A 17,448-nucleotide genomic window follows, 5' to 3' on the forward strand; every position below is an offset into this window, starting at 1 on the left:
TCGCATTTCAACACACACGGCCCCACGGCGAACATTCGATTCCATTCATTTTGAATGGGACAAAGCACACGGCGTGCAAGTTTTGTCGCACTGTCAAATTTGTGCTTTTTCCCCATTCAAAATGAATGGAATCGAATGTTCGCCGTGCGGGGCCGTGTGTGTTGAAATGCGATGTTCTCATAGACTTCCATTCAAACTTCAAAATGGAATGTTGACGCGCAACAGAAATCGCACGCTGTGTGCAGAGCCCTATACAGGCTGAAACATCAACATTCATGGTTCAATATGTACTGGAGTATAGGGGAGAGTGTTTTACTCCAATCTAGACTGTGCCTATACAGAACACCCAAGGAGAAGGGACCACGTGACTTACGAGCCTCAGAACAAAGTTAGAATCAGGAGCTGTGACCAGCTCTCATACGAGGTGTCAGAAAAGTTATTATTTTTTTGTCATCACTGGCTCCTACCACCCCCCCCCCCCTTAGTGGTCCCCAGACACCCACCCCACTCAGGAGAATCACATCTAAGGAGCCAATTTACCTGCAGCAGGCTACCCCGAGGGGTATTGGGACGAGACCAACCTCTTCATACCTCCCAGCACCCTCACCCGAGGTTGACACCACACCTGAGGAAGGAGGAGGACTCCATCAGACCAGAGGACAACACCTGCATCACTCGTGCATACATTCTCAAAGTCTGTGAGTAAATGGGACAAGCTAATAAGTGACACTTGTCTAGCCAACGTATGGGGGCACAGTGTTCAGGTCTGTAGAAACGATGCAGGTGCTACACCGCAGTCTACCTGTGTATGTGATCACTCTTGTCACCTTTGCACTATTAACGTTTACATTACTACCTTCGAACCACTGTATATTGCAGTCTCCTGACATAGTTAGCTTCTTTTATACTTCTGCACATTAGATACCTCACTGGACACAGCTCACAACTGTATACCTCGAAACTATACTGAATTAGTTTGTTTACAATACTACCTCTGCACATACTGTATTACATAGTTACTTATCACTAGCATTCTTGTTCTATTTATAACATGCCCTTACATCACTTGCACTTCTGGTTGGATGCTAAACTGCATTTCGTTGTATTGCACTTGTACTCTGCGATGACAATCAAGTTGAATCTGAATTGAATCTAAATCTAATCAATACACGTGGCAAGTACATTTCGGTCTACAAAGCACGTCAGCAAGCATGCTAGTTTGCCAACCAACTTTAGCTTCCGCACGCTGCCCAGCCTGGTCGTCAACTCCACGTGGCCTGGCTTTACGCGTCAACCAGCCAGCCATGTCACGAGCGGTTTCTTTTAGACGAGTTGCGAAAAGCACTAAGTTATATGGTGTCAACCCAAACCCTATATAAAGCCGTCAAACTGAAATAAGTAACTGGGCTGTAATTCTGGACGTTCAAGAAACAAGTTCACCATCTGCCGAGTCGGCTTAGTAAGATCAGCCAAGTTAGGAATCCTCGTTAAATCATTGTCATGTCACTGCTGGGGAAAGTTACTCACAGAAGACACTGCTGCGTGCTGGATCACTTCTCCTGCCCGATGCATGGAGCTGGTTGCTGATGCATGGAGCTGGTTGCTGATGCATGGAGCTGGTTGCTGGTTCGATCGCCTGGGACGACGTTGTTTCAGGCACACGATCATCTCGCCAGACGGCTCACATGTCTCAGCCGGCCGAGCGCTTCGTCGTCTGTTCGTTCGGTGAGAGGACGTGGAGAAGGAGGGGTGGTGTATATATAGAGCTGACGTTCTTCTTCTGCGGTGGAATGAATTGTTTGTAGTTGTGAGCTGTGCTGAGCTACGAAGGCTTCCGTGTGTTAGATGTACTGCAAGGACTACATTTCCCATAATTCCTCTCTCTCTCTCTCTCTCTCTCTCTCTCTCTCTCTCTCTCTCTCTCTCTCTCTCTCTCTCTCTCTCTCTCTCTCTTACGACTAGAATAAATAAATAAATAAACTAATTAAAGTATTACATTTTCAAAGCATATTTGAAGAAGGGGGGGGGGGGTATTATTAAAAATATAATACAATACAATACAACTTGTATTGCGCATTAATTCCATAACCCCACGACAGCCAGCATACCTGTCAACCCTCCCGTTTTCCCCGGGATTCTCCCGTATTTTACCTTTCTTTCCCGCTGTGCTCCCGTTTAAATATTTTCCCGTAAATCTCCCGTATTTTTAACCTATAATAAAATATAATTTAACACTTAATTGTTAGACGTTAGACGCATGCGCACAATCGCTATATCCATGTCAGAGTTGACTTGTCTCCTCTCGTTTCTTGGGCTGCGTTCGTAATTTTGCTCTGAGAGTGCCGGAACGCACACTAGGTGCAACGTCATAAAGGGACCAAGTAATTTGATTGGATAAGAGGCATTCCATGAGTGGTGATCAGATTTCCAGAGTGTTTTTTACGAACACAGCCTCGATTATCGCTGTTTTGAAATGATCGCTGGTAGCTTTGCGCCTCTCTTTTCCCATTGACATCATGGTGTCAAGTAATGTATAAATAAATGTGCTGAATTTAGATGCCCTTTTGTGTTTTCATGCAGGGATGTTCAAAGTATTTTACTTTCAACCAGGTATCTGATTCTGATCACCTGTAGTCACTTACTTAATGTAGGAACTACTTAATTCTTGTTGCACTGAAGCAGGTGGTTGATTGACAGTGTATAGCTTTGTCTAAATGTAAGAGGTATCCTATGGTTGTCTAGTGGTGATGTTAGGATTGACTGTGTCTACCCTTGTCTAAATGTAAGGGGTATCCTATGGTTGTCTAGTGGTGATGTTAGGATTGACTGTGTGTACAGTCTAAATGTAAGGGGTATTGTTGTATATTTCTAACCTGTTGGCTACTAAAATGAAGAATAGTTATTGAGCAGGTTAAGACCATTTATTCAAAATACAAAAGTATACAGACATCAAAGCTGGACGCTGGTCTGGCAGAGAGAGAGAGAGAGAGAGAGAGGAGAGAGAGGGGGAGGGGGACAGAGAGGAGCTGCTTGGTTAGGCACAGAGAGAGAGAGAGGGCCAGAGAGGAGCGGCCTGGTAGAGAGAGAGAGAGAGAGAGAGAGAGAGAGAGAGAGAGAGAGAGAGAGAGAGAGAGAGAGTGAGCTGCTTGGTCAAGAGGTGGGAGAGAAGAGACCCCTCTCAGAGCCCACACCCTTACTTATAAACAAAGTCAAAATGCAGTCACAGCCAGTGGTCCTATCACATTACCTAGATGGTCAAGAGGGAGAGGCCAGGAGGTCTCTTCAACACAGAGTCGTAAAACCCCCATTCCCAACCCCCATTCCCAGTAGGACAGGCCAAAATAAACTACAGTATCCTATGGTTGTCTAGTGGTGATGTTAGGATTGACTGTGTGTGCAGTCTAAATGTAAGAGGTATCCTATGGTTGTCTAGTGGTGATGTTAGGATTTACTGTGTGTACCCTTGTCTAAATGTAAGGGGTATCCTATGGTTGTCTAGTGGTGATGTTAGGATTGACTCTGTGTACCCTTGTCTAAATGTAAGGGGTCTCCTATGGTTGTCTAGTGGTGATGTTAGGATTGACTGTGTGTACCCTTGTCTACATGTAAGGGGTATCCTATGGTTGTCTAGTGGTGATGTTAGGATTGACTGTGTGTACAGTCTAAATGTAAGGGGTATGGTTTGTGGATGGTGGGGGGGGGGAGAGGATGACCCTTATTTTCCCTTATTTTTTGGAAAATATCCCTTATTTTCAAATCCCAATGTTGACAGGTATGCAGTGGACAGTGGTCTGCGATGTATTCAAATTTACACAACGTGATTTTCACAAATATTTCATGATGCATGCATGCAACAATGCATGCAGTTTAGGTGCAGTTAAACATGTGTCAGCACGGCTGTAGCAGGAGAGGGTTGGTGACATCTTCGTGTCAAAAACCTGTCTTGTACGGATGCAACTTTCTGTGAGTAAACACCTATAACAGTAGGCTTACTCCTATTTGAGTTGTTGAAACAATATTTTATTTTTATTGATTTTTAAATGTTCTCACAGTCACAGCTCATGGACTCTGAAATAAGGATGGATGACAATTCCTTACCCAAAAAATTGCGGAGACCCAAACTCAAAGTAAGTCTAGTACAAACGTTAAAACATTTATGTTAACAGCTTTATTTCACTGTTAATGTGTAAGTAGGGTAATCAGAGACCCATATATATCCAGCACAAGGACTGAAAAAGTGAGTTTCACATAATGTGAGACCTTTAACGTTGATGTCATCAAACCGAACAGTAATGCCACCCATGTCTGTAGTACTTCAAACACAATGCATGGATCCAGAAGCTCAAAATGCATTGACTGGGAGGCTGTTAATAAACGTTTAGCGATTTCAGCATTGATGAAGGTGTGGCACATAGGATATTATATGTAACACCTGCTCGTTTGTATTGTACTATAACAAGTATCCTCCATCAATGTGTAATTGTTGACCCCTTCATACCCAGCCATCACCTTGTCTTAAGATGTCTTAATTAACCAAAATAAGACATTTTGTCTGTCAAGATGTCTTAAGTCGTCTTAAGACCTAACCTGAAGACATGCACTCATTCACTCACTTAAGACATGGAGCATAAGAGCCATATTTTCTGTGTCTTGAAGACACAGAACATCTTGAGATGTCTTAAGACACTGAATATCAATGTCTTAAGACAGTCAGGCGATCTTGTTCCAATTGGAATAATTCAAGTATAATAATGAATTATCCTATTATATATTTTACATTATGAATTAGTTAATAATAATTCAATTGGTGTGTCCCAGGACAAAAAAATGCATGTCATGTGGATAAAAGGTATTAACTGGGAAGTTTAAGTGTTTTCAACACGATGAGCATAAACAACGAGTGACATCTCTGGGAAGTTGATAAAACATTTAATATTGTACAAAATAGTTTAATACAAGTACGGTAAATACAGTGTATTAAATATGAAAACAAGTAAATAGTATAATAAATATTAATTAAATAAATAGAATAAATATATAACACGAAGATTCAAATAGCCTTGAAGGCCCATCAGGATGACTTGAAAACATTTACAATGTCGTCTGAAATATATGTGAAGGAGAAATGTCCCCCCCCCCCCCCCCCCCCCCCCTGTCAACAAAAAAAGTTGCGTGCATCCCAGTCGCTGCCGTCGCTGCCCCCGGCGTTGAGCGCACCCACCCCCACCCCCCCGTTAAAACTAAAACTTTAAAACACTTTAAAAACAGAACACTTTAAAACACTTAAAAACATTTTAAGATAAAACACTTCATGTCCATCCCCTCTCAGTGGCCTTGCTTGATGATGATGATGTCATCCACCTGGACAAGCTCCAAATTCTGTTGAAAGGGCAAAAATGCATTAGAATGAATGACCCGGCAACTTTTTTTCCCCCACCACACTCACTTGCTAGGTTTATCTTATTATCTTCTAATTTTCTCTCTGTTTTGACTCATTTTTCCCTGTTAAGCTGTACTGTATATTAAATGTGCAGTGTACAATGTGTGTATAAATAAAGTTTGATTTGAATTGATAGAGATTGTCATGATGATACTCATGACTGTTAAAAACGTAACATTTTAATTGGAAGTTAAAAAGAAAGAACATTTCAACAACACAGATCATTTTAAATATGCTTTTTGGGTTCATGTACGAGCAGCCTATCCACCACATGCTCCACCTATCATCAACAGCAGGTGGTCTGGTCCCTGGTGTAGGAATGGCATGAGGACTACAGTAGTAACTCACCTTCTCAGTGGCCAGGTGCAGCAGGGCATCAAACGCCAGGGGCACCGACAGGTTCTGAGCCATGTTGGAGGGCAGACTGAAGAGACAGGAGAGAGAGAGAGAGACAGGTGAGACAGAGAGAGAGAGAGAGAGAGAGAGAGAGAGAGAGAGAGAGAGAGAGAGAGAGAGAGAGAGAGAGAGAGAGAGAGAGAGAGAGAGAACATGGTTTAGACACTGCATTAATTCATCTGCACGCACGTCATGTTCACACCCCTGTAAGCACTGAATCAACGCTTGGAACCCTCCAAAACCTCTCTGTTTAGAGCGCCGTTTAAATGATGCATGTCTACAAGCTTTGAGGAACAGCCAAGCCCCATCCTCCACACACACACACACACACACACACACACACACACACACACAGTCTGCTAGACAAGACATAACATGGAGGGAGCTCAGTGGCGAGGCCCTGTGGTACCTTTCAAGCAGAGAAGAGAAATTGACCGTGGCTTTTTTCTCTGGCGTGTCGGTCAGAATGTTCCACATGGAGTTCTTCAGTCTCTTCATGTCCATACTCTTGGAGTCGTAGTCTCCGATGCCTTCCCCCAGCTCCCCGGACAGACGCTTTTCGTCTTTACACAGCTGCCGTAGACGGACAGAACAGTGTCAAGATCAGACAGCTTCCATAGCCTGGAGTCGGCTCCAACACAGAGGAGCGAGTTTAAAGCCCAATTTATACTTCTGCGTCGAATTTACGCGCGGCTACGCCGTAGCCTACGCAAGGGCTCTCCCAATTTATAGTTCTGCGTTGGTCGGTCTGCGTCGCGTTGGTCGGTGTACTCATAGCGGCATAATAGATTTTTTTGTTATGCTTGTTGTAAAGAAAATGTCTATAATGCATTGAAATGACAGTAAACTAAGATAATAAGATGGTTATCATAATTTTTCAAATCTTTATTAATAAGTAATTACAGAAAAAGTAAATGACATTTCTGTCATGGCTTCCGCATTTACGAGAATGTAACGCTACCAGCATTTACGAGAATGTAACGCTACACAGTTCTTATAGATAACTTTAATTAAATATGTCTATCATCATCCGCTGTCAAACGCCACAGGTAATAATTTATTTCTAAATAAACAGGATTGTACATCTTGTAAATGTGAATCGCGCTCCTTATGGGAAGGCTGTGCTTGACGCTTCCTTGGGGCGCTCCTTTGGAACGGTGTACTCATAGCGGCATAATAGCGTTTTTTTGTTTTGTTATGCTTGTTGTAACCAAAATGTCTATAATGCATTGAAATGACATTAAACTAAGATAATAAGATGGCTATCATAATTTTTCAAATCTTTAATAAGTAATTACAGAAAAAGTAAATTACATTTCTGTCATGGGTTCCGCATTTTGGCCTATGAGAGAGTCGGAATCATGTGCTACCAAGCCAGGGCTTGACGCTTACCTTTTCCCCAGGTAGCACTGTGCTACCATGTTGAAAAATTTAGTAGCACACCAAGAATTTCAGTAGCACAATGAAAATTGCGCAATTTTCGTCAACAACGACAACAAATTATCATAATCATAACATATCAAAATGATCATAACCGGCTCTTGGCCGTAATAAAAATGGAGACTCACACAATGTAAAGGGGAAGTAAGAATATTCATTTCAGTTGGCCCACGGTTCGGTATGAACCTCGGTTTTTGGGTCACGGTTCGTGTTTTTATTTTATTTACAAACTGTTACTTTATTTTGCTTATACTTATGGAACTTAAACATTTAGACACATTCCAGAATATGACTGGTAAATTGTATAATATAAATATATATAAACAAAAAACACTTTCAAATGTAAAAAAATTACATAAACACTTTCAAATGTGACGTGTTGTGGATTGGAACTACGGATCATAAGCTTTCAAATGATGTGTCATACATTGAAATTCGAAAAAATATGAAGTTAGAGTCATTTGAATGTTGTTAGACGTCAGGCACATATAGGGTTAACCTCTTTGTAATGAAACCGGAAGCAAACGCTGCTAACTAGCTAGCAGCTAGCGGCTAACAAAACACAGCGCTACGAACTATGAGAGCTGTACCCATATACCCATTATGCGCATTTTAAGCGCATATAGGACTCGCGTGAAGCATTTCTGCGACACGCGTTTCTGTTCACTGTTTTCATTCCCTCATCGCTTATACACATAAGTTTGACTGCGCATGACAGTAGTTCAGCAGTCTTTTTAGTCGCACTGGTGCGATTTAATGTATTTCCAAGTCGCACAGAAATATATTCACTCGCAAATGCGACCAAAACAGTCGCACTGTCGAGCCCTGCAAGCGGACCAATCACAGTGCTTACGGTCTGCGTAGGTGTGTTGCGTAGTTAGATTTTTGGAGAGGTGCGCGTCAACCTACGGCGTAAGCTCCGGGCCTACGCAGGCTACGGCGTAGGTTACGCCGTCGATTTTACGCAGAAGTATAAATTGGGCTTAAGACTGAACATTAAACAGGATAGTTCATCCCCAAAGTGGACTGACAGGCGCTCCCTAGAGACATTAAGAAATTATGATTTTGGGGGGTGAACTAACCCTTTAATGGGTGGGGGGGGCTTACCACGCTGGAGGGCTTGAGGCTGAATTGGGACAGGGTCTCCGGGGGGAACTTGAAGTCTGCAGGTAGAGTGGTCTTCTTGTTGCCGGTGTTGAGGGCTGACTTGGTGTTAGTGGTAGCAGCCTGGGGGCACACACACGCACACGCACACACACACACACACAAACAAACAGACATACAGACACTCGCGCACACACACAAACACACACCGACAGACACAGGGTTGTCAGTCACTTGAAATAGCGTCAAAATAGCATCGGGAAGAAGTGGCAATCACAGCACTTCTTTGTAACTATGACAACAGCTCAGAAAAAACTGGCCGGTGAACTCGAGGGGCGACCGACCGCGGGGCTTACTCTGGTACAGCAGAAGTGGGTCTCAAAGTTGACGTCGTCGTTGAAGTCGATCTCAAACACCTTCTTGGGCTTCCTCTTGCGAGTCTCCTTGTCAGGCGCGTGGTCCTCTGAGCAGAGAGAAAAACAGAGAGAGGGGGGGAGGGTCAATGATCAATGATGTAGTTAAGGGAATGTCACAGACAACACAGTGTTAAAAACAACACATACACCCCCCATCCACCCTCCCTCCCAACACACACACACACAGAGCGGCTTCTTTCGTATGACAACAAACACTCACGTTTATGCTTGGGCTTAAACTGCCAGTTGCCGGGGCCGACCTTCTGAAACATCAAATTCAAGCACCTTTCAAGGACTTTCAAGACTCAATTCCCTCAAATTCAAGGACCCAACACGGCATAGTTTGAGACAGAACTAGATGAGAATTCATATAATAGGAACTATCCGCTCACAGACAACAATTAAAAAGAGAGGCTTGAATGTGTGAGCACTAGATGGTCTCTTGCCTTCTCTAACACAGCACAGCAAACCTATATATTGTGAAATATGTGTAAAGTTACTGTGTTAAGTTAAGCAATGTGACTTATCTACTATAATTACGTAAAAACAATGTTGGGGTGGTCTGTGGTTGTTGTGTGGCTCTGACCTGATGGGGGTTCCAGCTGGGGAAGGAGAAGTCCTCCAGGGAAGGGCAGATGGACAGACTCTTCTTCAGGGCCCTCTGGAGACCACCTGTATCCAACACAGTCAACGCAGGGGTTGATTTTGTTCTTTTTTTGTTCTTTCCTTCACATCCCTCTCTCCTCACCTCCCTTCTAAATGGTAAATGGACTGACCTTGTTCCAAAGCGCTTTACAACGGCCTCTCATTCACCCATTCACACAGACATTCACACACCAATGGCGGCAAGCTACCATGCAAGGCGCCGGCCCGCTCACTGGGAGCAATTTGGGGTTCAGTGTCTTGCCCAAGGAGTCAAGGACACTTCGACATGTGGCCAGCCGGGGCTCAAACCGCCGATCTGCCAACCTTGCGATCATTAGACGGCGGCTCTACCTCCTGCGCCACAGCCGCCCCTCCTTCTCAAAACTCACTGAGGTTCCTCCCTCTTCCTCCTCTAATGGGTTTGGAGAAGACTGACCTTCCTCCTCTAATGGGTTTGGAGAAGACTGACCTTCCTCCTCTAATGGGTTTGGAGAAGGGATGCCAGGGGGATATCAAGGGAAAGACTTTTTGGGCGATTCAGCCACGGATCGGTACATCCAGTTACTAGGCCCAAACCACCAGGGGGGGGGGGGCAGCACACAGTGCAGTGACACCACAGTGCAGTGACACCACGGTGCAGTGACACCACGGTGCAGTGACACCACGGTGCAGTGACACCACAGTGCAGTGACACCACAGTGCAGTGACACCACAGTGCAGTGACACCACAGTGCAGTGACACCACAGTGCAGTGACACCACAGTGCAGTGACACGGTGGTGGAGTGTGTCTGGCTCTGCTCCTTGTTTACCTGCGAAGGGCTGCGAAGGCGTCCGCTGCGGGGGAGGCGGGGACCAGGAGGGCCTGGCGTGCAGCAGGGTCATGTGGGAGGGGAAGAGCAGCTGGCAGCGGCTGTCCTCGCTGAACACCACGGGCAGGAAGACGCCCGCCGTGCTGCTCACGTCGAAGGAGCACGCCATGCGCTTGAACATGGGGTCCACCTGGAGGGTGGGGGGGGAGGACAAGTCAGTCATCCTACTATATACATAGTATATACATCCAATCTATGGCATATACATCCAGTCTATGGTATATACATCCATGCTGATGATGTTCCATCATGGTACATCCACTGTGAATGTCCCGTTCTACCACGTCCCAAAGGTGTTCTCTTGGATTCAGATCTGGTGACTGGGAAGGCCACTGAAGAACACTGAACTCTTTTGTCATGTTCATGAAACCAGTTTGTGACGACTTTTGCCTTGTGACATGGTGCATTATGCTGGAACTATCCATTAGCCATTATTATTGTGGCCATTAAGGGATGCACATGGTCAGCAACGATACTGAAATAGGCTGTAACATTCAAGCCATGATTTATTTGTATTAACGGGCCAAAGTCTGGCAAGAAAACATTCCCCACACCATTACACCACATGGATGAATGAGAAGGTGTACAGGTCCCTAATAAAGTGTTCAATGAGTCACTGCACTGTTAGCTTGTAAGTAAGCATTTCATTGCATTGTTTACTGATTGTAGCTATTTCCCTCTATCAAGCAGACAGTTCCCTCTGTTCTCTGAGGAGCAGCCTGCTCCACCTCACCTCACACTTCCTCTCTGTCTCAGAGATGTTGATGTTGCTCAGGTTCTGCTCCACCGTCTTCTTCGGGGGCCTTTTCTTCTTCACCACCTGCCTGGCTGCCAGTTCTCCCTCTGAGCCCCCCTTGTCCCTGTCTCCGTCACCCCCTGGACCATGAGCCACACAAACCGCAACAAGGAAAGGGGAAGGATGGATCAGAAGATGATTCTTTTTAAATTCATAATCATAATAATAATAATAATAATAATGTCAGTGTTTCCCCTACAATTGCCTTGGGAGGGCGGGCTGCCCCCCCAACGGAACCTCCTGCCTCCCCAAGAAAGAGGATTTATTACAGACGTAGATACCAAACATCTGACAAGCAGGCTAAAATATCCGCTTTTTTAAACGCACCCAACCCGAATCTGGCGACAGTGGCAAGCCCATGGGCTCGTTGGTAACGTTAGTCCGCCGTAGTCTCGCATAGCCAGACCTATCTAAACACTTCGCATAACCAGACCTATCTCCACACTTCGCTTCGCGCTGTGCCATCGCTGGAGAATAATACAAGGTTTTGCGCGAGTGTGTGCGCGTGACGAGAGAGTTTTTGCAGGGTGAGATGTCTGCAGATGGAAAATAAGCAAGTTAAAACGTTAGCAAATATAATTGCTGAGTGTTCTGACAGAGAAACTCCTGAATAATAACAAATACTTCCCCAGTATATAGTCCACAACAACAGTTGGCTATTAAAGACTGCCAGCCTTTATTCAAGCAACAAAAACAGTACTCTGCAGTACTCAGTGACCAACTGGTTTAAAGTTAAAACAATTTAAACTGCAGCATTCAGCATTGTAGAAGAAAAAAAAAGAGTTACTGTCTGATTTCTAGTTTTAGTGCCTTCAGGTTTTTATTCTATTTATCTTCTCTTACAAATGGCAAATCAATTATAGGACCCTTTTTAAAAGTGTAGCCTAGTGACGCTGCTGGTGAGACCAGAAACCAGTCGCAGAATCAAAGGGGTGTATGTAAAACAATATCTGGTTTTCGTTTTTTTCATAATTTTCATAATTTCAAGAAATGAGTGGTGCTGGATATTAATTGCCGGGGCGGGTGGGGGGGCTCAGGGAAGAGGTAGTGGTTCTTTACCATAATTACCCAGTTCAAGTGAAAATCCATTTTCCTTTTCAAACATCGTCCTAAACCACAAATTCTAATTAATTGATAAAAGCATCAATTCATGGCCCACCTCCTACCTTCAGCAGGCTTAGTCTCAGCACCCAGACCTCCCAGCACTCTGTAGGACTCCTACCTTCAGCAGGCTTAGTCTCAGCACCCAGACCTCCCAGCACTCTGTAGGCGTCGGCGTGGACAGCATCCACTCTGGCGGCGTAAATCTTTGTACTGGCGTCCAGCGTCCCAGCAGCCACCTGGGCAGCCACAAACAAGAGGCACTTTAAACAGACGGTCACCGAGGGTGGAATCCACTCCTCCACACGTGGGCTAATTAAATCACATTTCCCATTGATGTCGGAGTTCCGCATGTGGACGTCAAGTTGAGACAGCGAGCAGTGACGTAACCCGGTAGTGAACATGTCTTAGTTTTAGGAAAATGTCATTCCTTTGAATCCTTTCTGCATTCATTTTTCATCCTGCTCTCAGTAGCAAAGGCATCTCGGTCTTGAAGTATTGTGTGATGGGGAGATTTCAAGAGAGGCACACAGATGGAATAATTAATGTATAAAACCATACCTTGAAGTTTGTGGCCTCAGAATCCTTCTGCTTGAGGATGTCAGCCATGTAATCAATCAGGTGGAGACCAAAGGCGTTCTTGATTGTAATTTTCTGAGAAAACAGGGGAAGGAATATAAGGCTTGTCTTGTCTTGACATTTACTTCAGTCTTTCCCATTCTTCAGAATGTCAGTTAGTTACAAGGTATACGCATGAATGACTACATACATTTTCCGTGGACAGCTTGATGCAGGTGGAGTAATGCTCTGAGATCTGTGCGTTTGACAGCCTGGGCACTGCAGCGGGGGTCCCTGTGGTGCTGAATACAAACAAAAGGAATGTCTTATAAAAAGGTCTGAATCAATATCACACCTGTCAAGATGCAGTAGAGGGGATTACTTGTGCTGAGGGGTGGGCTACAGATATCCCCTACCTATGAGAGGCAGACTCCTTAAACGGCGATTCAGGCGCACTTTGTAGGTCAATGACCCGGGATTGACGGCTCTGCCGCCGCTCCAGATCATCGTCGTTGCCAGGAAAAGACGCCAGTAGCGGGGTGCTGGTGGTCGGACTATTGACTGCCTAATTTATATTAAACGGTTATTATTTATATGACATGGTTATTAGTTATATGACATGGTTATTATTGATATGACTATTGTTGTTTAGCGAGGTGCCGTCTTGTATCTCGTAGAGTGCAGAGTTCAGAACAGCTAGCTCATAGCTAATAGCTAGCTAGGACATCGCTGAGGTAAAGATGTGAAATGAAAATGAATGAAACTCACCTTCGCTGTCTTCTCGTGTGTCGTAGGTGTGGTAGGTGTGGTAGCCATGGTTGTTTAGTGAAAGTTGAGAGTTGAGGGGTAAAATCGTTTTTAATTTTATAATTCACCTGTCATGTACAGGTGATGCGCGGAGAGGAGAGAGAGAGCTACGTCATCCAGCTATATTTATACATCTGTTTCAAGACTCGCGACTGTAATCGACCAATTAGAGCGGAGTAAGTATTTGTGACATTTCATTGGACAACGTGAACTGTTGTCAAGGTACTGTTGTTGTCAAGCAATACAGCGCGTTACGTTCGTAAATTCGCTCTGAGATCGCCGGAGCGCACACTGGGTTCAACATCATAAAGGGGCCAAGTCATTTGATTGGATAGATAGATAGATAGATATGTACAGTATCAGGGCTGGACTGGCCATCTGGCATACCGGGTGGGCCGCGGTAGTTTTGGGCCGAGCCGACCGGTAAAATAAAAAAAAAAACTTTTTTTTTTTTTTTTTTTACCAGCCGGCCCGGCCGAAAGCTACCATTGAACGGCCCATAAATCAGGGACAGCGGCCCGTTGGTCAATTTTCTATACAGACACTGGGCTGGCCCAATCAACAGAGAGAAGGGGGGGGGGGGGGGGGGGGGTCAGGGGTCACGCACGCACGCAGCACCAGACCGCGTCTCAGTTTTGCGGTAGTTTTGGGCCGAGCCGGCCAGCAAAATACATTTAGTTAGCCTGGATAGTTACTAGATAGATACTGAGAGAGATGGAGCGCAAAAGCACACTAAAACGGAAGGGAGGCTGGGAAAAACTTAGGGAGAAAAACAAGAAGAAACTCGAGGCAGATCCTGCCAAATGTGTAAACATTAGGGACATGTTTGCTGCACCCTCAAGTTTACCACAGCAGCAACAGCAACAGGTTGAAGAGGAGGCTGGCAGGGAGGAGCGGGAGCAGGGTACAGATACAGAGGATAGAGAGGATACAGAAGAAGCGGGGCCGAGTCAGCCTGTAACCGTTGACCCGGTAAGGAAAATATAGGTAGCTGTGTAGGGGTGTAACGGATCGCCCCCCACGGTTCGGCATGCATGTGTACCGCGGATCAATTGCAAAATGTAACCAAGTAATAATATTACTTAATATTAGTTAATATCCCTTGTAAATCACAATGTAGAGTTGCCATGAAAAGATAGACGCGACAGTTGCGTGCTTTGTTTTACTCTAAAGCGCAATGATAGGTTGATAATGGAAAAATAAATCTAGAACAACAAGGCTGCGTTCGTAAATTCGCTCTGGAATCTGATCACTGAGTACACTGGTCTACTTGCACTGGTACCATTGCTTATTGTATGTAGTCGTCTTTGTAGTGGTTTGGGGGAATACTACAGTTTGTCATATGACTGTACAGCACATTATATAAGACGAGTATATAAGGCAAGTATTTTTGTGCTGGTGGGTGTGGTCCGACCGATTGGGGTGGGCCTGTCTGGGCCAAAAATGCCAGGGCCTAATTTTTGTCCCAGTCCAGCCCTGGTGTCAAGGCTATACTACGGCATTAGGCCCAACTGTGATGAGCCTGTACTGTAGTTATATGCTCTTGTAAATCTATGGTTTTTGTAACCATAGTAAATATCAAATTTTCACTTGCAAAGTAAAAAAATTAAATAAATAAAAAGTGTGTGTGTTGGGGGGGCACACATCAAGTCTGGTCACCCTAGGGCACCCTAGGGGGTTAATCCGGGCCTGCTGCTGGGTTGATGGCAATCAGAATGTTCCCCGTTCCCCTCCAGCTTGATCCCAGAGGTAGCCCCTGACAGGTAGACCAGAAGCAACACAGACACTGTTCTCCAGGCCATGGCTGTGATGGAAGTAAGCAGAGCTGCAGTCAGTCTGTTTATACATCCATATGAATCTGATTTACTGCCTCTGTATGTGCACTGTCAACTAAAGTACAGTATGACGGTTATACAATGTTAATAAGTCTGATTCATTATATCAGCAAGATAACAATCAGATTGCCTTTTAAGTTGATGACCTTCCAGTATTTGTGCCTAAAAAAACACCTGTGAGATACCACCAGATATGGCTCTGTTGTGTAAAAAGCATTGAGTTTACAGGGGACCAACCCTGTTTACTTCAGAATATGACAGAGAGTGGCCAAGTCGGAGGACAGGCTCACTGTGAAGCATAGAACTGCACCAACTAATGACCCTTGATGGGGTTGTGGTTGTGGTTGTGGTTGTGGTTGTTGAGGATGATCCATCATCCAGTCCAGAACTCTGCTGCCCGTCTGCTGACCTCCACTCGCCGCCATGACCACATCACTCCTGTCCTCCAAAACCTACACTAGCTCCCGGTCAAATACAGGATCCAATTAAAAATCCTACTCATCACCTACATAGCCATCAACAATCTGGCCCCCTCCTACCTTGCCGACCTCGTCCCCCTCTACACCCCCTCCCGTTGCCTCAGGTTTACCGACCAAACCATCCTCAAGATAGTTAGTGCAGTGCAATCCTTAATATTAGCGTACCAGACAATATGCATAACCTTTGATAGGGACATTTCTGTCCATAGAACAGCTGTAGTGCATGGTAACCGCCATTTGATGTCCACAGATTATAGCCCTGTTATAAGCCCCTGATGGGGGAGAGAAGTCAAGGGAAAGTCATGAACGGAGAATCTACAGTCAATCTGTCTACAAAACAATATGACGGAAATTCCACCTAGCCTACCACAGAGTGAGGTGGAACTGTTACCATGTGACAGCAGCTGGTGAGAGCGGGAACACGTCGGCGACCAATCAAAATGTTCAGACTTTCGTTCTGAAAAGTGTCAATAAAAATGTCAACGTTGTTAAAAGTCAACGACACACACTCGCAGGTCGAGCCAAAACATTGCAATGCAATGGATTCGGTGAGTAATCCCCACTTACTACCTAGTTAGTGTAGAGTAGTGGGGATTACTCACCATCAGTAGTTGTTGACCACATGTGTGCTTCGTTGAGAAAACACAGTAAAAGCTGTTACTGATCAACTGGACATGTGTTCGCTAACATGTGCTGTGTGGCACATATGTGTTAACTAACATCATGTGTCCTCGTCAGACTCAGGTATCAGAGGTTTTCTCTCTTCTGACTGAGACCGTCGTTCAAAGGCGGCAGCTTTAGCTGAATGTATCAGGTAAGCTCCTTTATTGAATGGTGATGTTTTACAAATCTTTATCATGGGTCGTCGAGTAGAAAACAAAATGCAGAACCAGGAGCAAGAGTGTTTCTTTGTCCTTTGTCTTTTGTATGTGTTCTTGTGCTGAAGGAGAAATTGATTTGGAATATTGAAAAGAATGTATTCACATACTAAGCTTGGAGTTTGGTTGGAGCTTTTCTTATGCCCTTTCACCTGTAATATGTATGCTTACTGTATGAAACGCTCAGCGTTGCTGCTTAAATTCTTCGTTTAGGCCACTAGATGGAGACGTTGGTGGATGAAATGAACTCCACTGTGGGTTGAACATCGTGCTGTAGTGTATTCCTTCCCCCCACTCCCTAGTGAGGTGTTGCCACAAATAAAAACAGTACAGAGGTTAGTCTGATGGTAGAAGCCAAATATATGGGAATATTACTGACATCTGGCAGAGTAGAAAGTACAGAGAGAGACAATATGTTGATGGACATAAACAATTGAGTCAGTGCCATGTCCAATTATTATATGGTTACCCAGGCGCCACATAACAGGGTGCTGCATTTATGACCAATCTGTAAACATTAACTTCTGCTTCAGGACACAGTTCCAGAGAAAGTGCCCATCCAGTGGCTGTCAATTTGGACGCAAGGGGGAAGGTGTTTGCACACAGAATTCTGTCGTGTTAGAGTAGAGCAGTACGTCAGCACTCTCAGGTGCTTTCAGGTAACAAGACGGACAACTGAGATT

The 17,448-nt window shown here is 44.7% G+C and overlaps 1 protein-coding gene across 1 annotated transcript; it reads right to left on the reverse strand.

Annotated features, from left to right (window-relative positions):
• Nucleotides 1-5,325: 5,325 nt before the first annotated feature.
• Nucleotides 5,326-13,582, reverse strand: LOC308149712 (condensin complex subunit 2-like; the record flags this gene model as incomplete). Its single annotated transcript, XM_080522610.1, has 14 exons — nucleotides 5,326-5,379; nucleotides 5,789-5,864; nucleotides 6,246-6,409; nucleotides 8,384-8,503; nucleotides 8,737-8,843; nucleotides 9,017-9,059; nucleotides 9,383-9,468; nucleotides 10,252-10,441; nucleotides 11,045-11,187; nucleotides 12,330-12,447; nucleotides 12,770-12,862; nucleotides 12,978-13,068; nucleotides 13,183-13,331; nucleotides 13,535-13,582. 14 exons carry the CDS (start codon nucleotides 13,580-13,582, stop codon nucleotides 5,326-5,328), a joined length of 1,482 nt encoding a protein of 493 aa, XP_080378736.1.
• Nucleotides 13,583-17,448: the final 3,866 nt, after the last annotated feature.

The sequence above is a fragment of the Nansenia antarctica genome (assembly GCF_963989245.1).
Source record: "Nansenia antarctica genome assembly, chromosome: 2".
In the NCBI taxonomy this organism is placed as follows: domain Eukaryota; kingdom Metazoa; phylum Chordata; class Actinopteri; order Argentiniformes; family Microstomatidae; genus Nansenia; species Nansenia antarctica.